Source organism: Aptenodytes patagonicus, chromosome 7 (assembly GCF_965638725.1).
Source record: "Aptenodytes patagonicus chromosome 7, bAptPat1.pri.cur, whole genome shotgun sequence".
In the NCBI taxonomy this organism is placed as follows: Eukaryota; Metazoa; Chordata; class Aves; order Sphenisciformes; family Spheniscidae; genus Aptenodytes; species Aptenodytes patagonicus.
The window spans coordinates 30,108,129-30,130,542 of NC_134955.1; the positions used below are offsets into that span (position 1 = coordinate 30,108,129).

The 22,414-nt window shown below is 44.4% G+C and overlaps 1 protein-coding gene across 2 annotated transcripts in view; it reads left to right on the forward strand.

The window, feature by feature from the left end:
• Nucleotides 1-16,756: 16,756 nt before the first annotated feature.
• ITPKA (inositol-trisphosphate 3-kinase A) overlaps nucleotides 16,757-22,414 on the forward strand; it is a 40,898-nt gene continuing 35,240 nt past the window's right edge. Inside the window, exons 1-2 of one of the 2 annotated variants that reach the window (XM_076344628.1) lie at nucleotides 16,757-17,430; nucleotides 17,838-17,888. In XM_076344628.1, coding sequence (XP_076200743.1) covers nucleotides 16,927-17,430; nucleotides 17,838-17,888 — 555 coding nt within the window. In that variant the 5' untranslated portion in view covers nucleotides 16,757-16,926. The remainder of the gene's footprint in view (nucleotides 17,431-17,837; nucleotides 17,889-22,414) is intronic. The other variant, XM_076344629.1, reaches the window with a different exon arrangement.

A 22,414-nucleotide genomic window follows, 5' to 3' on the forward strand; every position in this document is an offset into this window, starting at 1 on the left:
GGACTTTCAGATTTGACATTTGCCTATAGGAAACTGTAAGTAGCACATTGCCTGGAACCACTGGCTGCTGTAATGCTGTTTAGCTGGTGTGGGTCTCAACGCAAAAAACTGCAGAGGATGTGTGTGTTCATGTGTGCACATATAACAATAGTTTTGGGAAGCAGTGTCATACAAGAATGGTATAAGTTGTGCATTACCAATGCTAACAAAATGAGAATAATGGGTTGATATCTGCTGGAAAATCGAAAAAACTGACATTACCTTATAAAGGATCTTGTAACATTCCCCTGCAGGCATCTTTTAATGGTCAACCCAATTTACTGCATTTCCATTTCTGTGAGCTTGAGAATACTCCCTAACACTGCCCCCCCCCCCCCCCCAAGAGCTGCTGTGCAGCGGCGCAGGAGCACATAAGAGCTCTGCAATATGTTTCAGAGTTAATGAAAACAATGGCGACTTGCTATGTGTTGTAAAAAGCTTTCACAGCTTGCGAAGATGGGCATGGAAGTTTGGGCTGAGCTCAAAAAATGAATCTGCAGGAGAAAATTACAAGGTACTTGCAATTACAGTACTTGCATTGAGTTGGCTGTATTTTTTAGGGATAGCTGTCAAGCAGCAATGCTTGCAGAAAACTCTGGTCTATAATATTTCCTAACGTGGGAGCAACTGCCCATTGCCCAGGGCAGAGGGGGGACTGTACCACTTCGTTTATTCCCCAGGTGAACCCCAAGGCTCATTCCACTGGACAGCATTACAAGTTCACTGATGAAAGGGCTTACTGTTATTTCATTCTTGATAGTGTAATTAATAAAAGTTGATGAAGGCTCTGGACCTTGTCCTAGTCAGCCCACAAGAACGGCGAGACACCTGTAAACTTCATGATGAAATTGTAAGATGACTGTCTCCTCATGGCCTGGGAGAGACATTTCCTGTACTGTCTTCCCCACAAGTGTACTGTCCAGAACAAAGGCTCTGAGCTGAGCCGGCCTCCCTCCTGCCTTTGCCTAGAGAAGAACGCCCAGTGGAGCTTCTTTCCTTTGGGTGCTAACTCTGGGTGGTGTTTCCCTGGGAGGAAAGTGCAGTTGGGAGCAGGGGCGGAGGTGGCATGGTGTGGCTCGGGCCCTGGGGTAGATTAGAAAGGGTAAGGGTTGCCATAATTAATCTTCTGATTTATTGTTATATGCCTGTGATATGACCGTTGCTATGTTTCATTTCTAATTACCATAATAAACTGTTAACACATAAATCTATTTGTTCATCCTTCTCAATAACATCTGTTTAAAAAAAAAAAAAAGACTCAGTGCTGTTCTGTCAAATCATAACATAGGCCACATACTGTTAGGCAACAATAAATACAAAGCCGTTTGGCTCTGCTTTGGTAAAGGGATATATATATATATATAATATATTAAATATATATATATTAAATAATATATTAATATAATAATATATTAAATACAATATATATATACAATAATATAAAGGGACTTTTAAAGAATTGAAAGAATTAGCAAATACTAATGAGTGTTCCAGTTTGGAGAAAAGACGGAGCTAAGCAGGGAAAGGAAGAGAAACAAAAAGTCTTGCAAAGTCAAGCTTGCAGCTTTCCTACAAATCTACCTATCAGCATTGAGGAAATAAGAGAGAATTTTCCCATTCTCATGGATATCCACACACACATCCTTTCAGGATAGGTATCCACAAGCTTGACATCATACTTTCTTTGTGAAGGTATAACAGATCTGATAGTTTATCAGTGTATGTCAGCAATGGAGACCATGTTACCAGTTGCTCCTTGAAGCAGATGTTTTCCCCACTTAAAAGTGATGATTCTGCCCATAAGCAGTCCTAATTTTTCATACAGTTTTGAATGTGAGTCTTAACAGGTAAACCATGCTTGGTGGTTTCTTATTCAGAGAACTTCCCAAAGCAGGACAGCTGTGAACAGAATAAAAGGTGTCCACAGAACAGTGTGAGCAGTGAAACTTCAAATGTTTGCTGCTACACAAGAAGTGTCCTCTGACCAAGGGGAAGAAGAGGAAACACCACCTGTGCAAGTCATTGTGCATCAACCAAACTGCAGCCCTCACGGCTCACAGCTAGAAGGTGACTCTATTTCTGCATTCGAACTGTTAATACGTCAAAAGCTTTAAGTTCTATGATCTCCAGTTTTCTTGGCTTGTCTGTCATAGAGGTATAACAAGAGAAGAAAAAGAAAACAAGAAGATAAGGGAACAAGAAAAAGGGAAAGGAGAAGACACTAATGCTCTGTGATTGTGGTGTAGGCCTGGCATGATTTCTCCCTGTCACAGCACTTCTTACCTCCCTTCCTTCCAGAATTATATGCTAGGTCATGCTTTAGTAAAACAAAAAGTTATTAAATTATATAACTTACATAAATCAATGTACACCAAATAAAACAAAAACAGGCAGAGAATTTACCTGATAGAAGTGTCTGAAATTTCAGGAAGTCCTCCTGGAAGTTTTGACCGGGTATCGAATGTACACAGGTGTGCAGTTACAATGCTGCTTCTAGTAAGAATTATTTTTAAAGAAAAAGCTCAAGTGATCATAGATCTCAGTCAGTGTACTGAGACTAATTCCAATGAATGAGCAGATCAAAGATGAGTGATACATCACAGGATCAGGTCTGTGAAAAGGAACTGGCCCAACACCATTTCAGCACTATCCATGTGCGCATCACCTTTGTTCATAACTACTAGAACACTTTCTTTATACCTCCAGGATCCTTCTTGTATCTTCTTCTGGAGATGTACCAAAGCTTAGCGAGATGGAAGGGCTTTCTCAAAAAGTCCCATCATCCCACCCTGTAGAGACATTGTTAACGAGTTTATACATCGTTCGTGGTGTCCCACCAAAGGTACAACAGTTCAGCCATTACTGGAGCTCAGAGCAGAACTTAACGAGTACCCAAAGCCAGGTAGGCATACTCCAGTTTATATTTCTGTGATTTAGCAGAAGTATGGGGAAAGCTTTTTACCTACAAATCTATGACTAATATCCCGACTCCCACCTCACTTGATTGCATTGTCCCCCCTTTTTTCCCAGATTCCTTCTTCAGTATTCACCTGAACTGCATGTATGGACTCCTGCTGGGTTCCCACAGTTAGGGGCCACCAAACAGGTGCTGCAGATGCTGACTTACTCAGGCACAGGTTGTTGCCAGGTGCATGTTGCTGGATGTATTGCAACTATTGTCAGAAGGTCTTTTGTGTGAGAAAGTTGTTCAAGCACCTGCTCCACGAATGAGATATTACTACAAGGTGAGATGTAAATATAAGTTGAAGGATGTTTTGAAAGCATTTTCCCGCTTGAAAATAAGCTCATCTTCCATTCAGGTAGGTTTAGTGGGTAAGGGAGAAAGCTAATTTTGGGATCATCGGCATCAAGTCTCAGAGGCCCCTTTTAATTAAAAATCAAAAGAGACAGGAAACCCTCTTTCATTAGGGGCCATCATTCTCTGCTGGGTTAAATGTTGTTTACCCCCAGAGATTTGTTAAGACTTGTCCCCAGGGATGCTGACATGGTAAAGGAGCCCCTTGAGATGCCTAGCTTTTGATAAGCACGGAAAAGTAGAGTGATGAAGTTGGGAGAGAATCCACCTGACATCTGAACATTAAACAATTGATTCTGGGTCCACCCTGTTCCAGAAAAACAGCACAGGTAAGAAACAAAAATGGGAAAAAAATCAACCAAATCAAAATAAACAAATTATTATCCTGAAGAATTTTGGTATGGCTCAGTAACTGGATCACATGTGGTGCTGAAGGCCATTTTTTTGTCTTTCTTTATTAGGTTCCTATCTGGAAGGCTGAGATTATGGGTTTGGCTTTTTTTGGGGTCTTTCTGCACAGCAACTATTGCTATATGTAGGGCCCTTTAGGTTTTGTAATTTTAAACAAAGGATCATGGTGACACTTTTATTTCTAGTAGCATTCTTTGTTGCTATGCAAAGCCAGACACCCACTTAGCTGTATACTATGTCAGAATTTGAATTTGTTCCCCAAGTTCCTGTTGCTGTGGTTTACACGCCACGGGACTCTCAGGAGTACCCTGTCTCACTGCTGGCAGCTGACTGCGCGCCACGTGTTAGGCATTTGTTATAGCCGCTGCCAAAGCTTTTCATTCTGCTCAGGTTTTGTTTGTATCTGAAACAGACTTGGCCTCCACATTCTGCAAACTGCAGGTTTAGGAGTTGATAAGAATATTTAGTCTCTCTAAAATTGTAATAAAATATATATGAAAAACCATCTCTGAAATAGCTGTTTTAACCACTTATTTCATATGTAAACTGTTCTGTAAATTCTTTATATGAATTTAAGTCTTGCAGCCTTAGTAAAGACCATATATTACAATTCCTGTTTGTTTTGCTTTTTTTTTTTTATTGTAATTTATGTTCTAATAAACCTTGGATTTTATGAGTTTAAAAGATTTTTCTGTCTTTCATGGCAGCACACCGTAAGGCAAAGGTGTTATCAGGTCTACTTAAAAGGACCCCTAACTTGGGCACACAGCACACCCTGCAGTAACAATTAACAATTTAAATTTATCATTGAAGGGGAAGGTGTCTATATTGATTATAATGATCTTGTGGTGTTTGAAGAGTAAAATATATAAACAAATCAGTACATCAATGAGTCTTTCCTGCTTTCTCCCTCAGGATAAGGCATAGCCAATGTGTGCATCTCTATCTGAAAGCAAGGGAGGGATGTACTGTTCAGTTATTGGTAATACTTTTCAGGGCTGTACTGTGGTGCTTCATATTCCTATCTGACTATGGAGACTTCCACAGGACATTCCTCCAGGGTGGGAGACACATGAACTCTGAAAAGCATGGTGATGCTTTTTGATACAGGTATGCAGCAGCAAGCTGATTCGGATGCTTACACAGCATTACACCAGCCTGTCGGAGGAGTGAACGTGGCTTATCCTACAGCTATGTATGTGGAGTGCTTTCCTCATTTGAATTGAGGCTGAAGAGGACTTTAGATCAAAATTTTTCACTTCCAGGGTTAATGCTCTAATCTGAAAAGAAAAGTAGGATTTGATTGCTGTGGCTGTTGGGTTTTGGGAAAATCAGAGTCCTTTATCTGCGGGGCAGGTGTATCCTGTGCACACTGACCAGCAAGAATGCCTCAAGGGCTGTGAGCTCAGGACTGCCCGGCCTGGAGATTTCAAGTGGTCATAGGCAGGAGGTAGTACAGATCCTGGAAAGTACCACAGCAGTAATTCAAGCATCTATGAGAATATGGTCATGAAATGCTTGGCTCCAACAGTATAGATGAGAGATTAGAAGAACTGCGCTTTTGACCTCTAGTGCTTACCTACTGAGTATAACGATGGTGTTTTCCTCTCCTCAAGAAATGAAGAGCTAGCAGAGGGCTCCACAACACCTTGCACCTGGAAGAGGAGAACTGGGAAGTCCAAGCTGAATCCTCTTACTGAAGTGTGCAAGAACCTTTGGGATACCAGTGAGGGCCAGAAATTAAGTGTTTGTAACAAGAAGCCTGGAGACTGCAGCCCAACACTGCTGCACCTTGAAGTGGGGCTGATCACAATAAACACTGGTTCATTAAGGTCTCCTTGTCTCTTAAATTCTGCTCTATAATTAAGCTTACATTCATCTGACCTACCCCTGTCAAAAGGCCTGGGATGCCAGATACACTGTACTTCACCTTTTCCAGAAATTTTTGGCGGAATTCCTGCAGGTGTTGACATTAGCATTCAGTGCTTTTCCACTGATACGCGTAATTGTTAATTTCCCTGAAAAGAAATCTCCTAGACATCTTAGAAGATGAACCTGAAGGGAACCTCAAGAGACTGCCTGTTCCAGGATTTGGATTTGTTACTTCTCATTTGCTGGCTCATGGCACCAGAGTCCTCGCCCCCCCCCAAACTTCCTGATTTTAACTCAGCGTCCTGCCTGCAATGCCAGCTGTTGCCTGCAACTGGCCGACAAAGCTCTTCATCAAACAGCTTAGCAAGCCATTTTTTTAGGCTTTGCACACTGGTTATGTTTCACAGTACTTTTGTTCATCTTTCCCGCTCTCTTTTGAATTTTCTCCAGTTCCAGGTGGTCTCCATCTCTCCTGAAGCATGATGCTCAAAGCTGGGTGCAATCCTGTGACTTTATGAGTGCCGCACAGATTGAAAGCGTGAACTCAGGTATGTCACATATTACATTCCCATTTGTACTGTGCAATCAATGTCATCCTTGTACTAGTGCATCACCTCTTGTGTTTTTAAGACCGAGCCGTGATCCTGCATCTAAACATCCCAGGACTTGAGACGTGGATTCTAATCCAAGCTTTTGAACCTGGAGCTGTTCAAACTCTTCAGCCTCATATGGCCAGACTTTTGGAGGTGGTGGGTTGTTTTGTTTTTTTTTTTTTTCTTTTATTTTGGCAGCTAGCACCCTTAGAAATTAAACAGATTTAAACACCCATATGTCTTTGAAGCGAGTAACCAATTTTTCATCCAAGTTCAGATGTGGCCATCTGGTGGTGAAGTGTGGGCTAGGCAAGAGAGGAGTACCCGAAGAGAGGTACTCGATGGCTTGTGTGTTTCAATCCTTTTTTGGCCTGAAGTCCTGTATCTCAAGACTCTCATGCCTGTTCTTTCTCTCCCTCTGCTTCTCTCCCCCTCCATTATCTCCCTCTTTCTCTGGAAAAAGAATTCAGTTTCAACTTGGCCACTAGTGGGGTTTTTTTTGTCCCAGTAGTTTGTTCATCAGTTTGCCATAAACAGTCTTCCCTAACTTGCTAAGATGTGAGGACTGTCCAGCTTCTGACACTGGAAATTACTTGTGCTGCTCCAGCAAGAACTTCTTGTTTCTGTGTTGCACTTAGCTTCTTCCACGGTGAAAGCCCACTATCTCTTTTTTTTTTTTTTTTTTGGCCTGCAACTGAGCAGGAAAATATGGCATTATGGATTTGACTTACCAGCGCCCTTGTTAAGCTCTAACTGAACTTTATGGTTCATTGTTATATAAAAATGAATTATGAAGAGTTAATTTTCAGTTGCCTACATTTGAAAAGGCATTTTCTTTTGTGTGCTTTGATTAATCTCTGTCATTGTTTCAGGGAGACATTTATCCATTCACCCTCTTTGAATATCTCTTTATGAGTTTGATCTTCATGTGACAATCTGAAAAACAGGGTGTGGTTTTGTACGAACATCTAACCTCCCATTAGGCATTTTCTGTGTAAAGTGCAGCTCAATGCCTCTATTATTATCTCAGCCAAAATTCTGCTGATGTATTTACATGATGAAATAAATCTGCAGACAACACTGTTTTCCAGGAATCCATATGCATGTATCAAAGGGAAAAGGTTTTCATGAAAATAACCAAAAACTGCCTGTGAGGGAAATGCAGTTCCTAGAATGAAAATGAAATCCATCAAACAAACCCCTAGACACTTCATATCAGTCTCCCTGTATCATCTCAGCCCACCGTTTCCATTTCTGAAGGTGCTTATGTCCTTATGAGGCAATTTCTCAAACTCTTTGGCAAGTACTTTGATAACGTTATAAGAGAAATAAGATTCATTATTCCTCCAACCGATATACAGAAAAAAACTACAAAAACATTAGGTTCAGTTAGTAAACATAATAACTAATTAATAGTCACCCTTGCCAAATTTAAAAAAAAAGAACAAAAAAACCCAAGTTAAAACCAAGGAGTGTTTCTTCAGGTTGATAACAACCCCACTAGGGAAGCAAAGGTCTTCTCCTTACAGTTTCAAAGAGGATGTGGTATTCTTTGCTTCCTGTCTGGTGATCGTGCAGCCTTGCAAAATTGTACTTACCTAGGGCAATAATGTATTGGATGCATGAGTAAAATACCATTTACATTTTTTCTTTGTTTTGCTGTATTTTTTCCCATGATGTTGAAGACCATGTTAATGGTTTTTTATGCCAGTAAAAGCATGCAGTATTTTTCCCCTAGTACTTTTGCAGGGCTATTTTGTTTATTGCTGTTTATTAGGACAAATTGTGCAACTAGTCCCATCGAAAAGATGAAACAGTGGAAAGCACCATGAGTTCAGGAGGTTGGAGGAATGCTTGATTGCTGAACCACCTATTCTGTCAGAGGAATCAGAAGAATTTGCTGAAAGATTGACCACCCCTGGCTTATAATATAGTAATGTAGTTCCTTACGAGAAAGAGTGGATGGTTTAATCCTCTCCTGCTTTCAGTGTCTTTTTCCAGCCATCTGCTGTCTTGGAAAGAGAAACAGAGATGGAAACCCAATCTAATGATCTGCAATCCCAGTTTAGTTACTGAAGAGAACTCTTTGTGCTCTTAGCAATGGTGGAAACACCAAAGACAAGTGCCAGATATTAGCTCAGCACACGGATATGACAGCATCAACTTTTGCAGCAGGATCCCGGGTAGTTTGTTCATGTACAGAATTGAAGAAACCCATCAGAACAATGGTGTAGGAAATCTCAGAATTTATCCACTAGGCTGAAGGAGAAGACAGAGCAATTTATATTCTGATTTGAAAAAAATAACATATGAAGAAGACAGATCCATGGCCCTAGGGAAAGCAGGCCTTCTCACGGTTCCCATTATTGATTTACTTCAGCAGAAATCGAGCGTTAAAATTTCTTTAATGCAAAAATCAGAGGTTATTTTCCATTCAGCCTACTACCGGCTTTACTTTCAAAATAATATGAAAAAAAGAAAGGTAATTAAAACTTCAGACACATTACCACAGAAAAAACTGGGAAGAACCAGACCTTAAGCATACCTTTTACATGTTATTTTATCTACTTTTTATGCTGATTTACTCTTGCAACATTTAGTGCAATAGGCTGTCCATTGCGGTTGGTTACACAGCATCAGTGGTTATGTCATGCTTGCATCAGCAGCGTCATTACGGCTACAGTGTTATCATTGCTTGACTGTTCAAGAATCTTATCAGACACTTTTCAGAGGCACTACTAGTAGCGGTAGTTTTGGAGCCTTCTAGATGACGACAGAATATGGGTTCTCTGTTTTGAGGACAGAACCGCTGACGTAACTCAGTGCAGACATGAAGCTTTGTTTTGGTTTTAAACTCTGCTTTGGTACCAATGGCCTCACAACGGCTGGCGCTACCCAGGCCAGCTGTCCGCAGCTCGGACGGAAACCCGGGGGTTAAACCGTGCGGGAGGAAGGGGCGGTTTTGGGAGAGGCGGCTTTCCCCGGCGCGGTGGAAGGGCCCCGCCGCGGTCCGGCGGAGCCCGTGAGCTGTCCGCAGTCCTGAAAGGCGGCCCCGCGGCCCCCGGCCCGGCCTCCGCCCGCAGCTTCGCCCCGCCGGGCCGGAGGCGAGGCCGCGCTGGAGCGCTGGCATGAAGAGGTACGACCCCCTGGCACAAGGCTCACCTTAGCAGCGAGGCTGGAAGTGTTCTTCTCCCGCTGTATTTTAATTCCGCTGTTCTTCTCGGTGGTTTTCACGGGTGACTCTTCCCCCGGCACGTTTATGATCGACTGGAGGAAGTCATTAGGCAACAGGTTTCTTCAAGATCACTTAAAGAAGATGCCGGGTACAGGCAGTGAAAAACCCTTTGAAGGCAGTGACAATAAGCATGTACTTACATTAGTGCTAAATTTGTTCCTATGACTTCAGGTAAAGACAGCATGTGTAAGTACTTCTCACAGGCAAATAAACAAAAAGCACGCAAATATTTAATTTTATGAAACAACAACAACAACAAAAACCCAGAGAAAACCTCTCCTGAATATTTTTGCAAATTATTTTAATTTTTATTCTATCTTGTATTTCTATTTTTATTCTACATTTCAGTTGATTGCAGAGGACAAATAACCACGTCTTGTGAATAAAAAAATCCCTGTCAAGTTCTTCATCATACTGTGATCTAGTCTACAAAGCTGGGCAAATGTGTGTGCCAACAGGCATGCTGGAAATATGCAGGAAAAAGTGAACATTGTTATAGACAGATTGGCACTAATTTGCAATGAGGTCATGCCAAAGAGCACCTATATATCCTAAAAAACCCTAAAAAACATTCTTAGTATGAGTAGTTTTGCACAAGCGCAAGCTAGACCCTTACATTAAAACAAAGCTGCTTGCTCATTGCTTAGTACTTACTCTTGCTTACCTTTTCCTTAAAATACATTCATATGGCATCATTAATATCACTAGAGTGTGTCCATGATTTTTTAGGATGTATTCGATTTTTAGTGCAGCACTGTCAAATGAACTAGCAAAGCAAACTGTGTGGACAAAGAAATCTTTGATGTACTAAACCTTCCCCCCACCCCCCCCAGCTATTAAATTGTTCAGTAAGAAGTTTTAAGAGTTTTCCAGAAATTTCCCTTTTGAAAAGGGAAACAAAAGCCTGTGACTGTTGGGATATAAACTTTTGACCACATTTGTGTAGTAACATCCTTCGTTAAAAAGACTATTTCAGTTCAGCTACCGTGCCAGATTAATTGTTGTAATAAATACTACTAGTGATGGTTTCTGTGGAAGACATTACATTCTGTTTTAATCTTTGTTAAAATCTAAACTAGTTATTTGAGACTTGCAGTTTTCTCCATAATCTGGAGGGGCTTTTATAACTTACACTTTTGAATGTCTTAAAAGTGGAACAGCCTCTTGCTGAGGTGTATATAATCTCTTCTGATAGGGAAGAACCATGATTTGTACTTTAAGTACACCCCTGGGTTGCAGGGTGAACAGGTGAAATTAAACTTCTAGAAACGGTCTGCCTGTATACACAAATGAGACATATTCTGCTCTTCTTTACACTATTATAAAACAGGAGTAAATCCACAGAATTTACTGTGAGCATTACTGTAAGCACAGCCAAATACGTCCCGATGTTCTGAGGGGGTTATAAATGGCTGGTGAAAAATAGCAACTGTGCTTACTTAAAGCGTAAAGCTAATAAGTGGTTTCACTGGAATAATTATCTTTAAATCAAATCTTCATACTGAAGTTCTCACAGTCAGTTCACGGGGAACTATGAGGAACGTGGTTGTTAGGGTGGTGTTACCTGTAATCATCTCAAACACATGACAGCAAAGCTTCCTCTTGTTTTGTTACAATGTTTTTGTGTGGATTTTCTGCTAAAATGACAGTCATGGAAGCCAAATCTTTTATTTAAGCCAAGAGCAGGCAAAACACAAGCAAAAACCATAAGAGTATCTCAGATGCTCTTCTGCTAAGCTGCAGGCACTTTGAGGAGGGAGCACAGAACTCACACGTCAAACTAACAACCTGCAGCCAGTGACGCTGCCACCATTTATTCACCTGGCTGCTTCTTTCAGCACATGCTTCCCATCACGGACTAGCACACCCGGGGCCCCTTCTCCTCTCCCATTTTATTCTATTGCCTGGATGTGTTGGCCCCCAGGCCAGTAGTAAGAGTGTGGGGGAGAAAGGTAGTAGTGACAGGCTGAGAGGGAAGTGGGAAGGAAAGGCCTTACTCTTTCCCTTTCATAAGGAAGAACAGCAACTATCGGCAGTATGAGGTAGGGCAGATGTGGGAGAAAAGTGTTTTTTTCCTCCCGAGTGTTTTCCAATCAGTTGTGACCTCCCCTCTCTTCACCTCCAGTGTAGCTCTTACTTCCCATAGTACTCCCCTACCCTTCCCTATAGAGTAACCCTATGCTCTATATACCAGCAGACCACGGTGAGCCATTTTGGTAGCAGGGGTGCTGTGTACACTCCTTCTTCCCCTTGGCCTTATCCTTGTGTCTTTTCTCACTGTCATGGCTGTCACCTTATGATCTCAAACACTTGCAACCCCTTTTCCCAGGGGGCAGTGGCACCTGGCTGTGCTTGAGGTATGTTGTCTCCCCCACTAGCTCCCCCTCTTGCATTTGAGTATGCGAGGTAGCTGAGGTACTTCTGTTCAGGAATATGATTTGGAAATGTAATTTTAATTCCAGCCACGAGGGGACCTTCACAGGTTATTGTCTCTTTCCTGCAGGTTCATCTGATTCATACACCGAGATCTATACAACCATGCTGACTTCCACCAAAATACTACATCTCCCTCCTAGCTGAGGATCTGCTCAAATCCCAGTATCCCCTGCTAAGTCATCTCTCATAACTTGGAATCTGCATCCAACTTTATTTCACTGCTTAAATCCAACAGCATCTTTGCTGTGTTTACCCAGCAGCTTTGGATACCCCTTTCAGGTCATCAATTTTCTACAGACTCTGGGTTGCTCAGGAGTAATACTATGGGGTACTAGCAGCTGAGCTGACAGCAGGGCTGGGGAATAGAAAAAGTGATTTCTGCATGTGCTGATACACAGATTCTGGGCCAGAGATCCAGGGCAGGAGACAGTTGAAGCATTGTTTGTGTCACTTCACATCTTAATAATCCAGCCACAGTATGATTTTAAAAATTGCTGCCTGAGTTACAGCTATGCTGCTTCTTAGGTAAAAGCAGATTCCTAAACCCTTTTTTCATATGGCTTTCCTTGAGCAGATGTCCAGAGTTTGTATCAAAAGTCTCCAAGCCTCGCATAGAGGAATTTGGCAAATAGCCTACAAAAATTAATCCGAAAAATAAAGAGCTCCCATTTATCGCAGCAATTGCTTTCACTCCATATAAACCTGGGTTTGGAGTCTCATTCTCCTCTTGCATGCGGTAGCTATGCACTTGGATAATTTGATTTGGTTATGTTTGCATGACAAAAAGAGGATGTGACTGTAACACGCACTAACCTGCTCACTTAATCTAGCGAGCAGCAAAGGCAGCAACTAAAACACCCAGCCGGGGTCCCCAGCCCGTTTGAAGTTGGTGACTAGCCGATGAAGCTGTCTACCCTCCCTGCCACTGCTACTCTGCCAGCTACACCAGGCTTGTCTGCTGGCCCAGCCCGGAACCGGGCCCACCCGTCGCGTTTCTTTTTTCCTTTCCAGGTGGAGCTGTGATCTTCATTTCAGCCACCGGGGGGAACCTTAGCCTTAGTCATGAAAGGCCTGTGGGCGAGGTGGGATCTTCCCTTAGGCCCGACCAGCTTTCAGGCCCATGTACCTTTCAAGTCCTGAAAAAGGGCCTTCCTATATGAAAACGTACCCGTCTTTTTTTCTCCCCCAGTTATATCCTGAAAGAGATATTATAACTACTTATAAACGTTATCTCGCTTGTATCTGTTGCATCCAAGAGAGACATGCGAGTCACAACTCCCAATTACTTTTCAGGTCGTCTTAGGTCATGCTCCGGTTGGAATTGGAGGACGTGCTGTTTCTCGGCTGTCACGCTCTAAGCTCTCTGAGAATTCTCATGTGGGCAATGAAGTATTTTGTATGTGCTAGGCAGGCCAAGTTAAACCCAAAGATCCCCTCTAGATCATACTTAAACTGTTGTCCTCGTGAAATCTTTCAGATCTGTTGGAAGTGTCCGTAGCATCTTCTTTGCCTTTGTATTGTCAAGGCTTAGATGCCCTATGGGAATGCAAACTGAAAGGAAGTAAAAATAAACAATATGTTAATGATAACAATGTTTAGAAGGGGATTTCATGGGAATGAAATAGTGGTTTTTTCGCCAATATAAACAAAGGCAGAAAGTTCTCTCTGTAGCAGGAGTGTGTGAAATGCGAAACCCCGGCAGTGAGAAGCAATACCGATATGAATCAGAATGACTGCAATAAACAAAACTTTTTACCCCTGGAGGTGGGAACGTGATCTGGTGGTTACAGTAGCAGAGAGCAAATCTGAAGCGCCCGTTTCTGCCCCTGACTCACCATATGTCTGTAGTCAACTCATTTACTGTCTGTACATCAGTTTACCCATCTGTAAAATAGGGACACACATATCTCTATCTTGTCGGATCTAGCTCTTGCCAAGCGTCATTAATAGATGCTGACAGCCCTTTGCTGTCAGGAATGCAGGATTTCACAAGTGGAAAGTACAAGTCATTACCACTTGGCCGGGATGCCAGCACCACTCCTTTTGTTAAAACAGTTGTACACTTACAAGCAAACGTGGTGATACCTGACTGAATGAAGAATCTCTTTATTCTCCTGGTAGTGTTGAAAGACTTCGAGTTAAATCTTACACAAACTTCAGTTTAGCAGTCAACTAAACCTATCTAATCTTATCCAACCGACCACCACTAATCGATATTATTAAAATGACATTTTTCTATTTTTATACATGTATTAATTTATTTAAATTAAATGTATTGTATATATTTTGTTTCTACCTTCATTAGTTGAAATGAAAACCTTTAAAATTATATTTTATAACTGAACTATTAGCTAATCTTAGTCCTATGCGGAGTGAGTTGGTGGTCTCAGAACCATTGCTAAGGTTAAGGTTTCCTAAATAAGGAAACCTTTTAAATAAGGTTTCCTAATCATGGACCACACATAATCCTGTAACTGCAGAATCAGCTGACAGAGCAACAGCTAAAAGAGGCTGGAAACTGAACTGTCCTTCCACATGCAGCAGAGCTCCCTGAAGGGTTCCTGTTTGGCCTGTGAAAGCTCGCACTTAACCTCTCTCCTGTGACTAAACTTTTTCTACCTTGCTTGTCTACAGAGGGAATCTGTCACAGCTGCATAAATTAGTTAAGTGGGTCCAACCTGTGTGTGTGGACTCTCGGATATCCATTTAAAACTGGCCTCTGCATTGTCTGCTGTTATCTATAAATTTATCGCTGTGAGTCTTATAAAGCCATCAGTTATAAAATATGCTTTCAATCAAACTGTTCTGACTTTAGGCATGTATTAGGCCTACTCAGTCTTCATGTTTTGAGACTGCCTTTCTGCACTATAAAATTTGAAACTAATTACAAAGTTAATAATAAAAGCGATGACTCTGTATCTTCTTTCAGAAAGAACTTAAACCCGTTATGGTCTGCCATGAAGCAATACCCTCCTACAGGCGCTTTGGTTTTCTCTCTGTTGGTGAAAAGCTGCACCACCAACCATTTTCTTCTGTACTTTATTGCTAGTGCTTTTACATAATTTGGCAGTAGCTGTCACCCCTGCCTCACCCACCACATACACCTTGGCAGCGCCTTGGGAGAACTTCCCACAACTGCTTCGGCACAAAGAACTAAATCCACCACAAGACTTGGCCATTTAAGCTGGAAATTCAGATTGTCCAAATTCCTGGCTAGGCACCACCTAATTCTAGAAAAGCATCTGAAGACGCCTGAATTTTTATTTATGAAGTTCCCCAGCTGCCTTCCTGTCTGCTCCCGGGCATTTGCAAGCTGTGGGCTTTGTGAGCGGCATGACAGTTGCCTCAGGAGAAGGCATGTCGCGTGGTGCCTGTTGAAACAGACTTTTTCAAAGACTACCTGCAAGATCGGGCTGTAAAATAGTCAACTTCAATCGAATAATCTGAACGAATCAAGACAGGTTAACAAATTATTTATAGCATCACAGAACCACGGAGTCCCAGCCACGGCCTGGGCCGCGTTGCATTACGTGTTGAGGAAGCACAGCCCCTTTTGCAAGGAGCTCACAGCCCAAGTACCAGGCAAGAGACAACAGATGGTGAGAGACAGACGGGAGAGTACAAGGAAACAATGAGATAAATGAGCAAAAAGTAAGTTGAAGACTTCAGCATTTGGTTCCAAAATTATTAATTTTACTCATCATCTCAGCTGATGTAACCCTACCGTAGGACGCCTTTCCTGTTCCAAAGGCCTTAATAGCTACAATTACAACACATGCCACAGCCCAGCACGGGTTACATTTTAGGCAGAGTGGGAGTTACGCAGGGGAGAAGTACCGAGGTGGGGGGTGTTGTTTGCTGAAATTCATTCAGTAAAGGGGGCTGGGGTACCTCGGCAACCTGGGGCTTAAGGCAACCTGATTAAGCACAGCTCAGCCGGTAAAGCGCTGACTGATGGAAAATTCAGGCTTTACAGGACCGCTCTGCCCTGCAGCCTCCGTCACATGCAGGTGAGCCTGTTTGCAAACCGCCGGAGGGCTTTACACGCGAGACGTGAAACCTGACCAGCGCGGTCGGTGGGAAGCTCCCGTGCCCCAGAGGCACCGAGCACAGCCCACGCAGCGAGGCGGGCGCACCGTCAGCCGCCGCACCACGCAGTTTGACGGGGCTGACTCACTAAATGGGTCACTCGCGCACAACGACCCGGTCCCCGCGGGTTGGTGACAACTCCGTCAGCCACCCGCCCCCGCGGGGAGAGCTGAGCCTCCCCCAGGGATGCCGAGGTCCCGCGACGGCAGCCGTGGCGCCGGGGCCAGGCGGCGCCATGAGGGCCGGGGCGTGCGCCGAGGTACGTCCCGCGGGCAGCGCCCACCGGGGAGGTCACACGCAGACCCCAGACCGCCACGGGCAGGCCTGAGGGGGTCGAAATCCTGGGGGGGCCTCAAAAGCCACCTCCTCCCCCCCCCCCCCCCAGCTGGGAGGGGGCTCGGGCGGGCCGCGCCGCCCTCCGGCCCGCGGGCGGCCGGAGCGCGCCCGCGCTGCGCAGCCGCCGTGCCTGGGGAGCCGTTACCCGGCGGGGGGCGGCGGGCGCGAGGCAGCGGCCGTTGGAGGGGGCGGTGGCGCGCGCAGAGGTAAGGCGGGAGGCGCCCCGCCGGGGCATCCCGAGGCCGCCGGCCGAAGCACCCGCCGCTCCCCAGGGGCCCCCTCAGGGAAAGCGAAACCAAAAGGGCGGCGGTGGCGGTGGGGAAGGGGCGGGCAGGGGCTCCCCGCGGCGCGGCTCGCTCCTCCCCTCAGCGCCGAGGCGGAGCGGGGCGGTGGCGGCGGGCGAGCGGGCGGGCTTAGCGCGCCCCCATGGCCCTGGCGCCGGGTCAGCGGGCACAGTAGCCGGCTCCGGCTGTCGCCGCGGGTGAGTCAGAGCTGCCCAGGGAGGGCGGGCTGGACATGAGCCTCGCCGCTGGGCTCCGAGCAGCGGCCGGAGACTGAGCCACAAAGAAGTTTCCCCGGCGGCGGCGCGGTGCTCCCCCATGCACGCCCCGGGCCGTCGGCCCTGGGGCGCTGCCCGGCAGGCGCCCGGCGCCGACCCCGCCATGGAGCCCCGCGCGGGGCTGCACAGCAGCCCGGACCTCAGCCGGGCCAAGCGGCTGAGCGTGGGGGAGCTCCGTTCCCTCTTCGAGGCTCGCTGCGCCGCCGTCGCCGCCGCCGCCGCCCGGCAGCTGCCCGACCCGGCGAAGAGGGGCTGCCGGCCCCCCAACGGGGTGCTGCCGCCCGTTATCCCCCGGCTCACCGTCACCGCCGAGGAGAGCGAGGAGGCGCAGGGCAGCCCCCAGGCGCAGCCGCGGCACCCCGAGAGCGGCTGGCTGAGGACGGACAGCTCGTTGCACCTGCAGTCCCGCAGGCTTTCCACCTCCTCGCTCTCCTCCACCGGCTCCTCGTCCCTCCTGGAGGACTCGGAGGACGACGTGCTGAGCGACACGGAGGGCAGGAGCCAGGGCATCGTGCACCTGGAGCACGGCGAGGACACCAACCAGGTAGGGGGACGCGGCGGGGGCGGTTGGCCCGGGACGCGCTGCCCCCCTCCCCGGGCCGGCGGCTCCTGCTGGCGGGCGGTGTGGCCCGGGGGGCGGCCAGGCGGGCCTGCTGGGTATCCCCCGGGTGCCTCGCGGTCACCAGGCACTCCCGTTTGGATTGAGGTTTCTGTGACCCAACTCCACACAAACTCCGGGAAACTCCTGTCTTGGGGCCAGCAGCAGTGCGATACGGTGTACGGGTTGCTGTGCCTGTTTAAGAAAACGCTGCTGCACGTTGGCTTTTCTAAAACCCGGCCAGGTGTACGCTGTTTCCTTTCTGCTGTGAAATTGTACTCGATGTCCAAAGAATATGGGGGAATGTTTTTTGATCGTAAGTGGGTTGTTTCTCTGTTTTTTGTTTTTTCCAGTCTCCTTTATCAGATCTTCAAAATAAAATTTTTCCAGGCATTTACCAGCAGGTATTTTTTGTCTCTTCCAATCCTGGAGTCTGTGGTTGTCAATTTTGAGCTGCTGCTTGCTGTGAGCATGACAGGAGATGGGGAGGAGCTTGGAATGGGTAGAATGCATGCTTTTGTCCATTCTGGCAGTAACACATTCTTCTCAGTAAATCCCCTCTGTAATTTGGCAGCTTTCACCCATGAAGTGCACTTTTAAAGGCATATAGTTAGTTGCTTTTTCATGATCTTTAATATATATTTGCCTGACTCCTTATAATATGCTTCTTGGGGTTTTGTAACTGAAATATGTTGCTTTAGTGAATTCCCCCTCCTACCTTTATTGAGACCACAACTTAAATTGTTGTTCTACTGCCAGCTCATTGGCACTAAATTGTTTTCAAGCAGAACGTATGTTTTGAAAAAATGTATAAGCAAGAAGTAATGCAATTTGTAGGTGATACCTCCAGCTGGACTTTTCTCATGGTAATTGTGGGTTTACTACTTTAGAGGACACATAGTACAGGAGCTAAAATGCTGTGCGCAATATTGGTTTTGTTTGCATCAACTTGTGGCCTGGTTTTGTAAAAAAAAAAAAGGTTTGTACTTTGTCATATTGCATATTAAGAAATCAATAATAACACTACCTAATCCGTACTTTTGATCCTGATATAGAATCTGGTGTGTGTGGGAAACAATTACTTCTGTATTGCTGTTTGGCTTTCTTTTCTAGAATACATACTATCCTAGAGGGGATTTTGTGAAAGTAGCAGGAGAATAGAAATTAAAGGTGGAAAAGGGCTATTGGATCATTTGACTCAATATCCCTGCTATTGCAGTGGGCTGTATGCGTGGTTAATAGGGAACAAGAATTTAGTGATAACACTTCAGCAATACGGAGAACTCTGAGATGGCATCGTGACATCTGGTTAACTTGTCTGTGAATATAGGCTGAAGCAAAAACTGTTCTTCAGGCAAGAAGCCATGCTGCCTTTGAGGTTTTGCTTCTGTATCTCTGAAGTCACTGGTATTGTGTGCAATATTGAGTCTTAAATTATTCATTGGAACTGTATGCTTTAGATACGTGCTTTTTGACATGCATGTATCTAAAACATACAGCATAAGTGGATGTGAGTAGTATTACTTTCTTTTAAATTATATGAAGTTTCTAGGCACTGCAAAATTGGAAAAGGCTTTAGTCACCTTTTAATGACAAGAGAAGAAAATTTTAAAAGTAAAGAAGAAGGTCTTTAACAATGATTTATAGACAAACTAAAAATAGCTGTATTACAAGTATTTTAAACTCTGAATGTCCTATTCATTTAGGTGCGTGGGAAATTGAGAACTTCAATAGTATTATGAGAATTCAGTTTTTGGAAAAAGTTTTTGCAGGTTTCCCAAGTTTAGTGCGGCTGCAGGATTTTTTAATGTCTCATTGGTAAAGTAAGTATTCACTCAAGTGGTAAAATACTTCATGTTTTTAATCGCTGAGTTACTTTTCCATACCTGCAGTGATGGGAAGATGTGGCAAACTGTCCACCAAGAGCCTGCATTCTGACTGATGTTCTTTATCTCGTTATCACTTCTGTGGCAAGTTGGCAAACCAGAGCTGGGACTGGTACCTAGGACTCTAAACCAGCAGAACTAAGTATCACCAACTTTATGACACTGCCTAATAAATTAAATGGGGCAAATCTTTTCTCTGCTTAATTCACGCTCATGTGGTTCATCCCTCCTTTCCTTGCTGCATTACCCACTAAGAGCTCGAATCCCGGGAATCTGCTGTTTTCCCTGTGGTCAGGCACACTGCCCTTCATCTCAGGTGGCTGCACTGTGGGCTTGCTGATACCTGGAGGTGACCAGGACAGGCTTGTTCTTGTGTTTGATGTCTTTCAGTACTGGATAATGCTGTGATACTAGCAATCCCTACACTCAGCTATCCAGTCTTTACAGACGCTGTTTCTTTAGTGAAGCAATGAGTACATAGCATGCCAAAGTAGAAGTCTCTGCTTTGAACCTCTGTGGGTTCAACTTTACAGGATGTGTCCTTTCTACTAATTAATCTTGAGGCAGGTTGAATAAGTGTGTTTTAGAATGGAAGGCTTTGGGTTCCAGGTGGGCACGTACATTTGAAAATAACTAGAATTTTTAGGATAACCTGAGGAATGGTTTTATATTTTGAAGATTCTATTTAGAGGTAAATTGTCACATTTTGTTCATATTTATTGTTTTTAGTATATGTATTTTAATAGATGAAGGCTCATTCTCAGAGTGGAACACAAAAGATGGAGACTTTTCTGAAGGAATCTGAAATCAGAAGTGGGCCAAACTTGGTGTTTCCCAATTCCTGGGAAATTGTGACATTTTAAAATTTCCCTTGTATTGGAATTTCCTTAGACTTTTTTTTGGAAATGTTAGAAATTAATTTAGAGCTTGGTACCTTATGACTAAGCTCAGACCAGCGCTCAGAGGGCTGCTGGATTGTCAAGCCTACTAGATTCCCCAGTGCCTAGCAGGGACCTTGGAAACTTGCCCAGGTCTTCAACTGCGGGAGCAGAAGTTCTGATAACATTCCTGTTATCAGGGCTTCAAGGTTTCCATCTACAGACCCAGGAACTTGAGACCAAAGCTGAAGAAGGCCCTCTCAGGCCTCTCAGCTGGAGGCCTCTACTATTGACCTGCAAATCAAGACCCAGTTGGGTCTTTGAAATATTGTGGGCTCTCAAGCTACCTGTGCAGGCCCGTGTGAGAGATAGGAAACTCTGGAGCCCTTCTGCGTACAGGGCTTGCTGCCCTGGAGTTATCAGGCCTTAAATCCTGGGATGGTAAGCCTGGGAGCGCTGTCCCCGACTGTGCCCCTTGGAAGACAGTTTTCCCTGGCAGCTCACAAGGCGAACAGAGAGTTCTCCAAGAGGATGAGTGATTCAGTTAAGCGTTTCACAGAGCATTCTGGGTTGGGTGAATTGGCACATCATGACAATGTTAAATTTTTGTTTCTTATTGAGCGCAGTATGTGGGCATGTCCCTGGAGCCTTAGGGTCCCTGTTAGGGGGAGTGAATACCTTGGGACTGGTAACTGATGATTATAGTACAGTTCCAGCCTGGCTCAGCAGGGACAAAACGCTGCTTGCATCTGGGCAGGCCCACCTTTGAGAGAAGCTCAGTGGGTAGGTGTTCCAGTTCCTCAGCACAAGTTCCGCATTTCATTTTGCAGTAATTAACAGAAGCTTTGGAAACTGGACTGCCCTGGCTTTCCCGGAGGAAGGCCTCTCCAGCTATGAAGAGTTGAAAGTGTGAGAGAAGCCTGTTCTTCTGCTATCCTGTTAGCTGAACTTGTGGTTCTGTGAAAACCAATTGCGCATAGCTGTGTTAATGTAATTTGCATAACGCTGTAGCTTCACAAATCTTGGCAGTTAACTTAATTTAAAATTATTGGTTATTTTTTAAATAGTCAATTGACAGAATAGATTTTACCCTATGACAACAGTTAACATTCCTGCCTTCCCTTGCATTTAAATGGGAATCGTGCTTTTCTACCCTTGCTTCACACCATCTGGGAAGTGTATATACACAGTTGAATCTTGCAGTGAAAGCACTGGTGGTCCATTTATAGTAATGGAGAGAGTGCAAGAGTTACATATTTTTGTCTTCATTCTGTGAGTGAGCAATTTTAAGAAATATGTAAGTCTGGTTAGCACTTTGTTGGGACAGAGACTTTAAAAAGTGGTTTTCACAGAGAATAAACACCGTGATAATGTACAGCAGACTTTTGTCCTCTTTATAGGAGAATGTTATTTACTAGATAGAAAGATGCCAAATAAATCTACTCATTCTCATAACTGTGACCTGTCATTCCAAATTCCTAGATCTGTAACCATGAGAACAGCTGACAGCTTGCTAGAGAAAAAGCAGTTCAGTTCTTGCTTGCAATGATACCAGTCCAGAAACTTTGGGGGATAGCCGTTAGTGAAGCTTATTTTGTTTCACTGATCTTCTCACCATTATTTTTCGTAATACCAAGCACCTTAAAATGGACAGACCTATAGAGAGGCACACACACTTAATAAATACAGACCAAAAGTTTCAACTACTTCAGCTCAGGGGTGGGTTACATAAGCTAATGCAGTAGAATAGAATTGTTATTTTTAAATGAAGAATGGGAGCGAAGGGATGACATAAGTAAGACTGTTAATGGGTTTTTAGCCTACTTTCCAAAGGATAGAAAGCTTGTGTAATCACTCTATCAGTTCCATTTTAACAACTTTAGTAGATTTCAGCCAAATTTGGCAATGGGATAGACATCTCAAAGTCTCTTCAAGAGCTCTTTAAAGTTCCACAAAGATCAGCCTCTGGGTGGAGGAGAGGAAATGAAAATTCGTGCATACCTTTTCTTCTCAGGGAGAGAAGGTGCAAGATGAGTTCAACGGTTGTCTTCTGTTTTGCTTGTTAACTAGCAAATTGGCATGTGCATACTAGCTAGTCGATCAGTGCTTAGGTGCTTGAGCCAGCTGCAGCAGGTAGTGCATCTTGTCCTGAGGGTAATTAGGAGA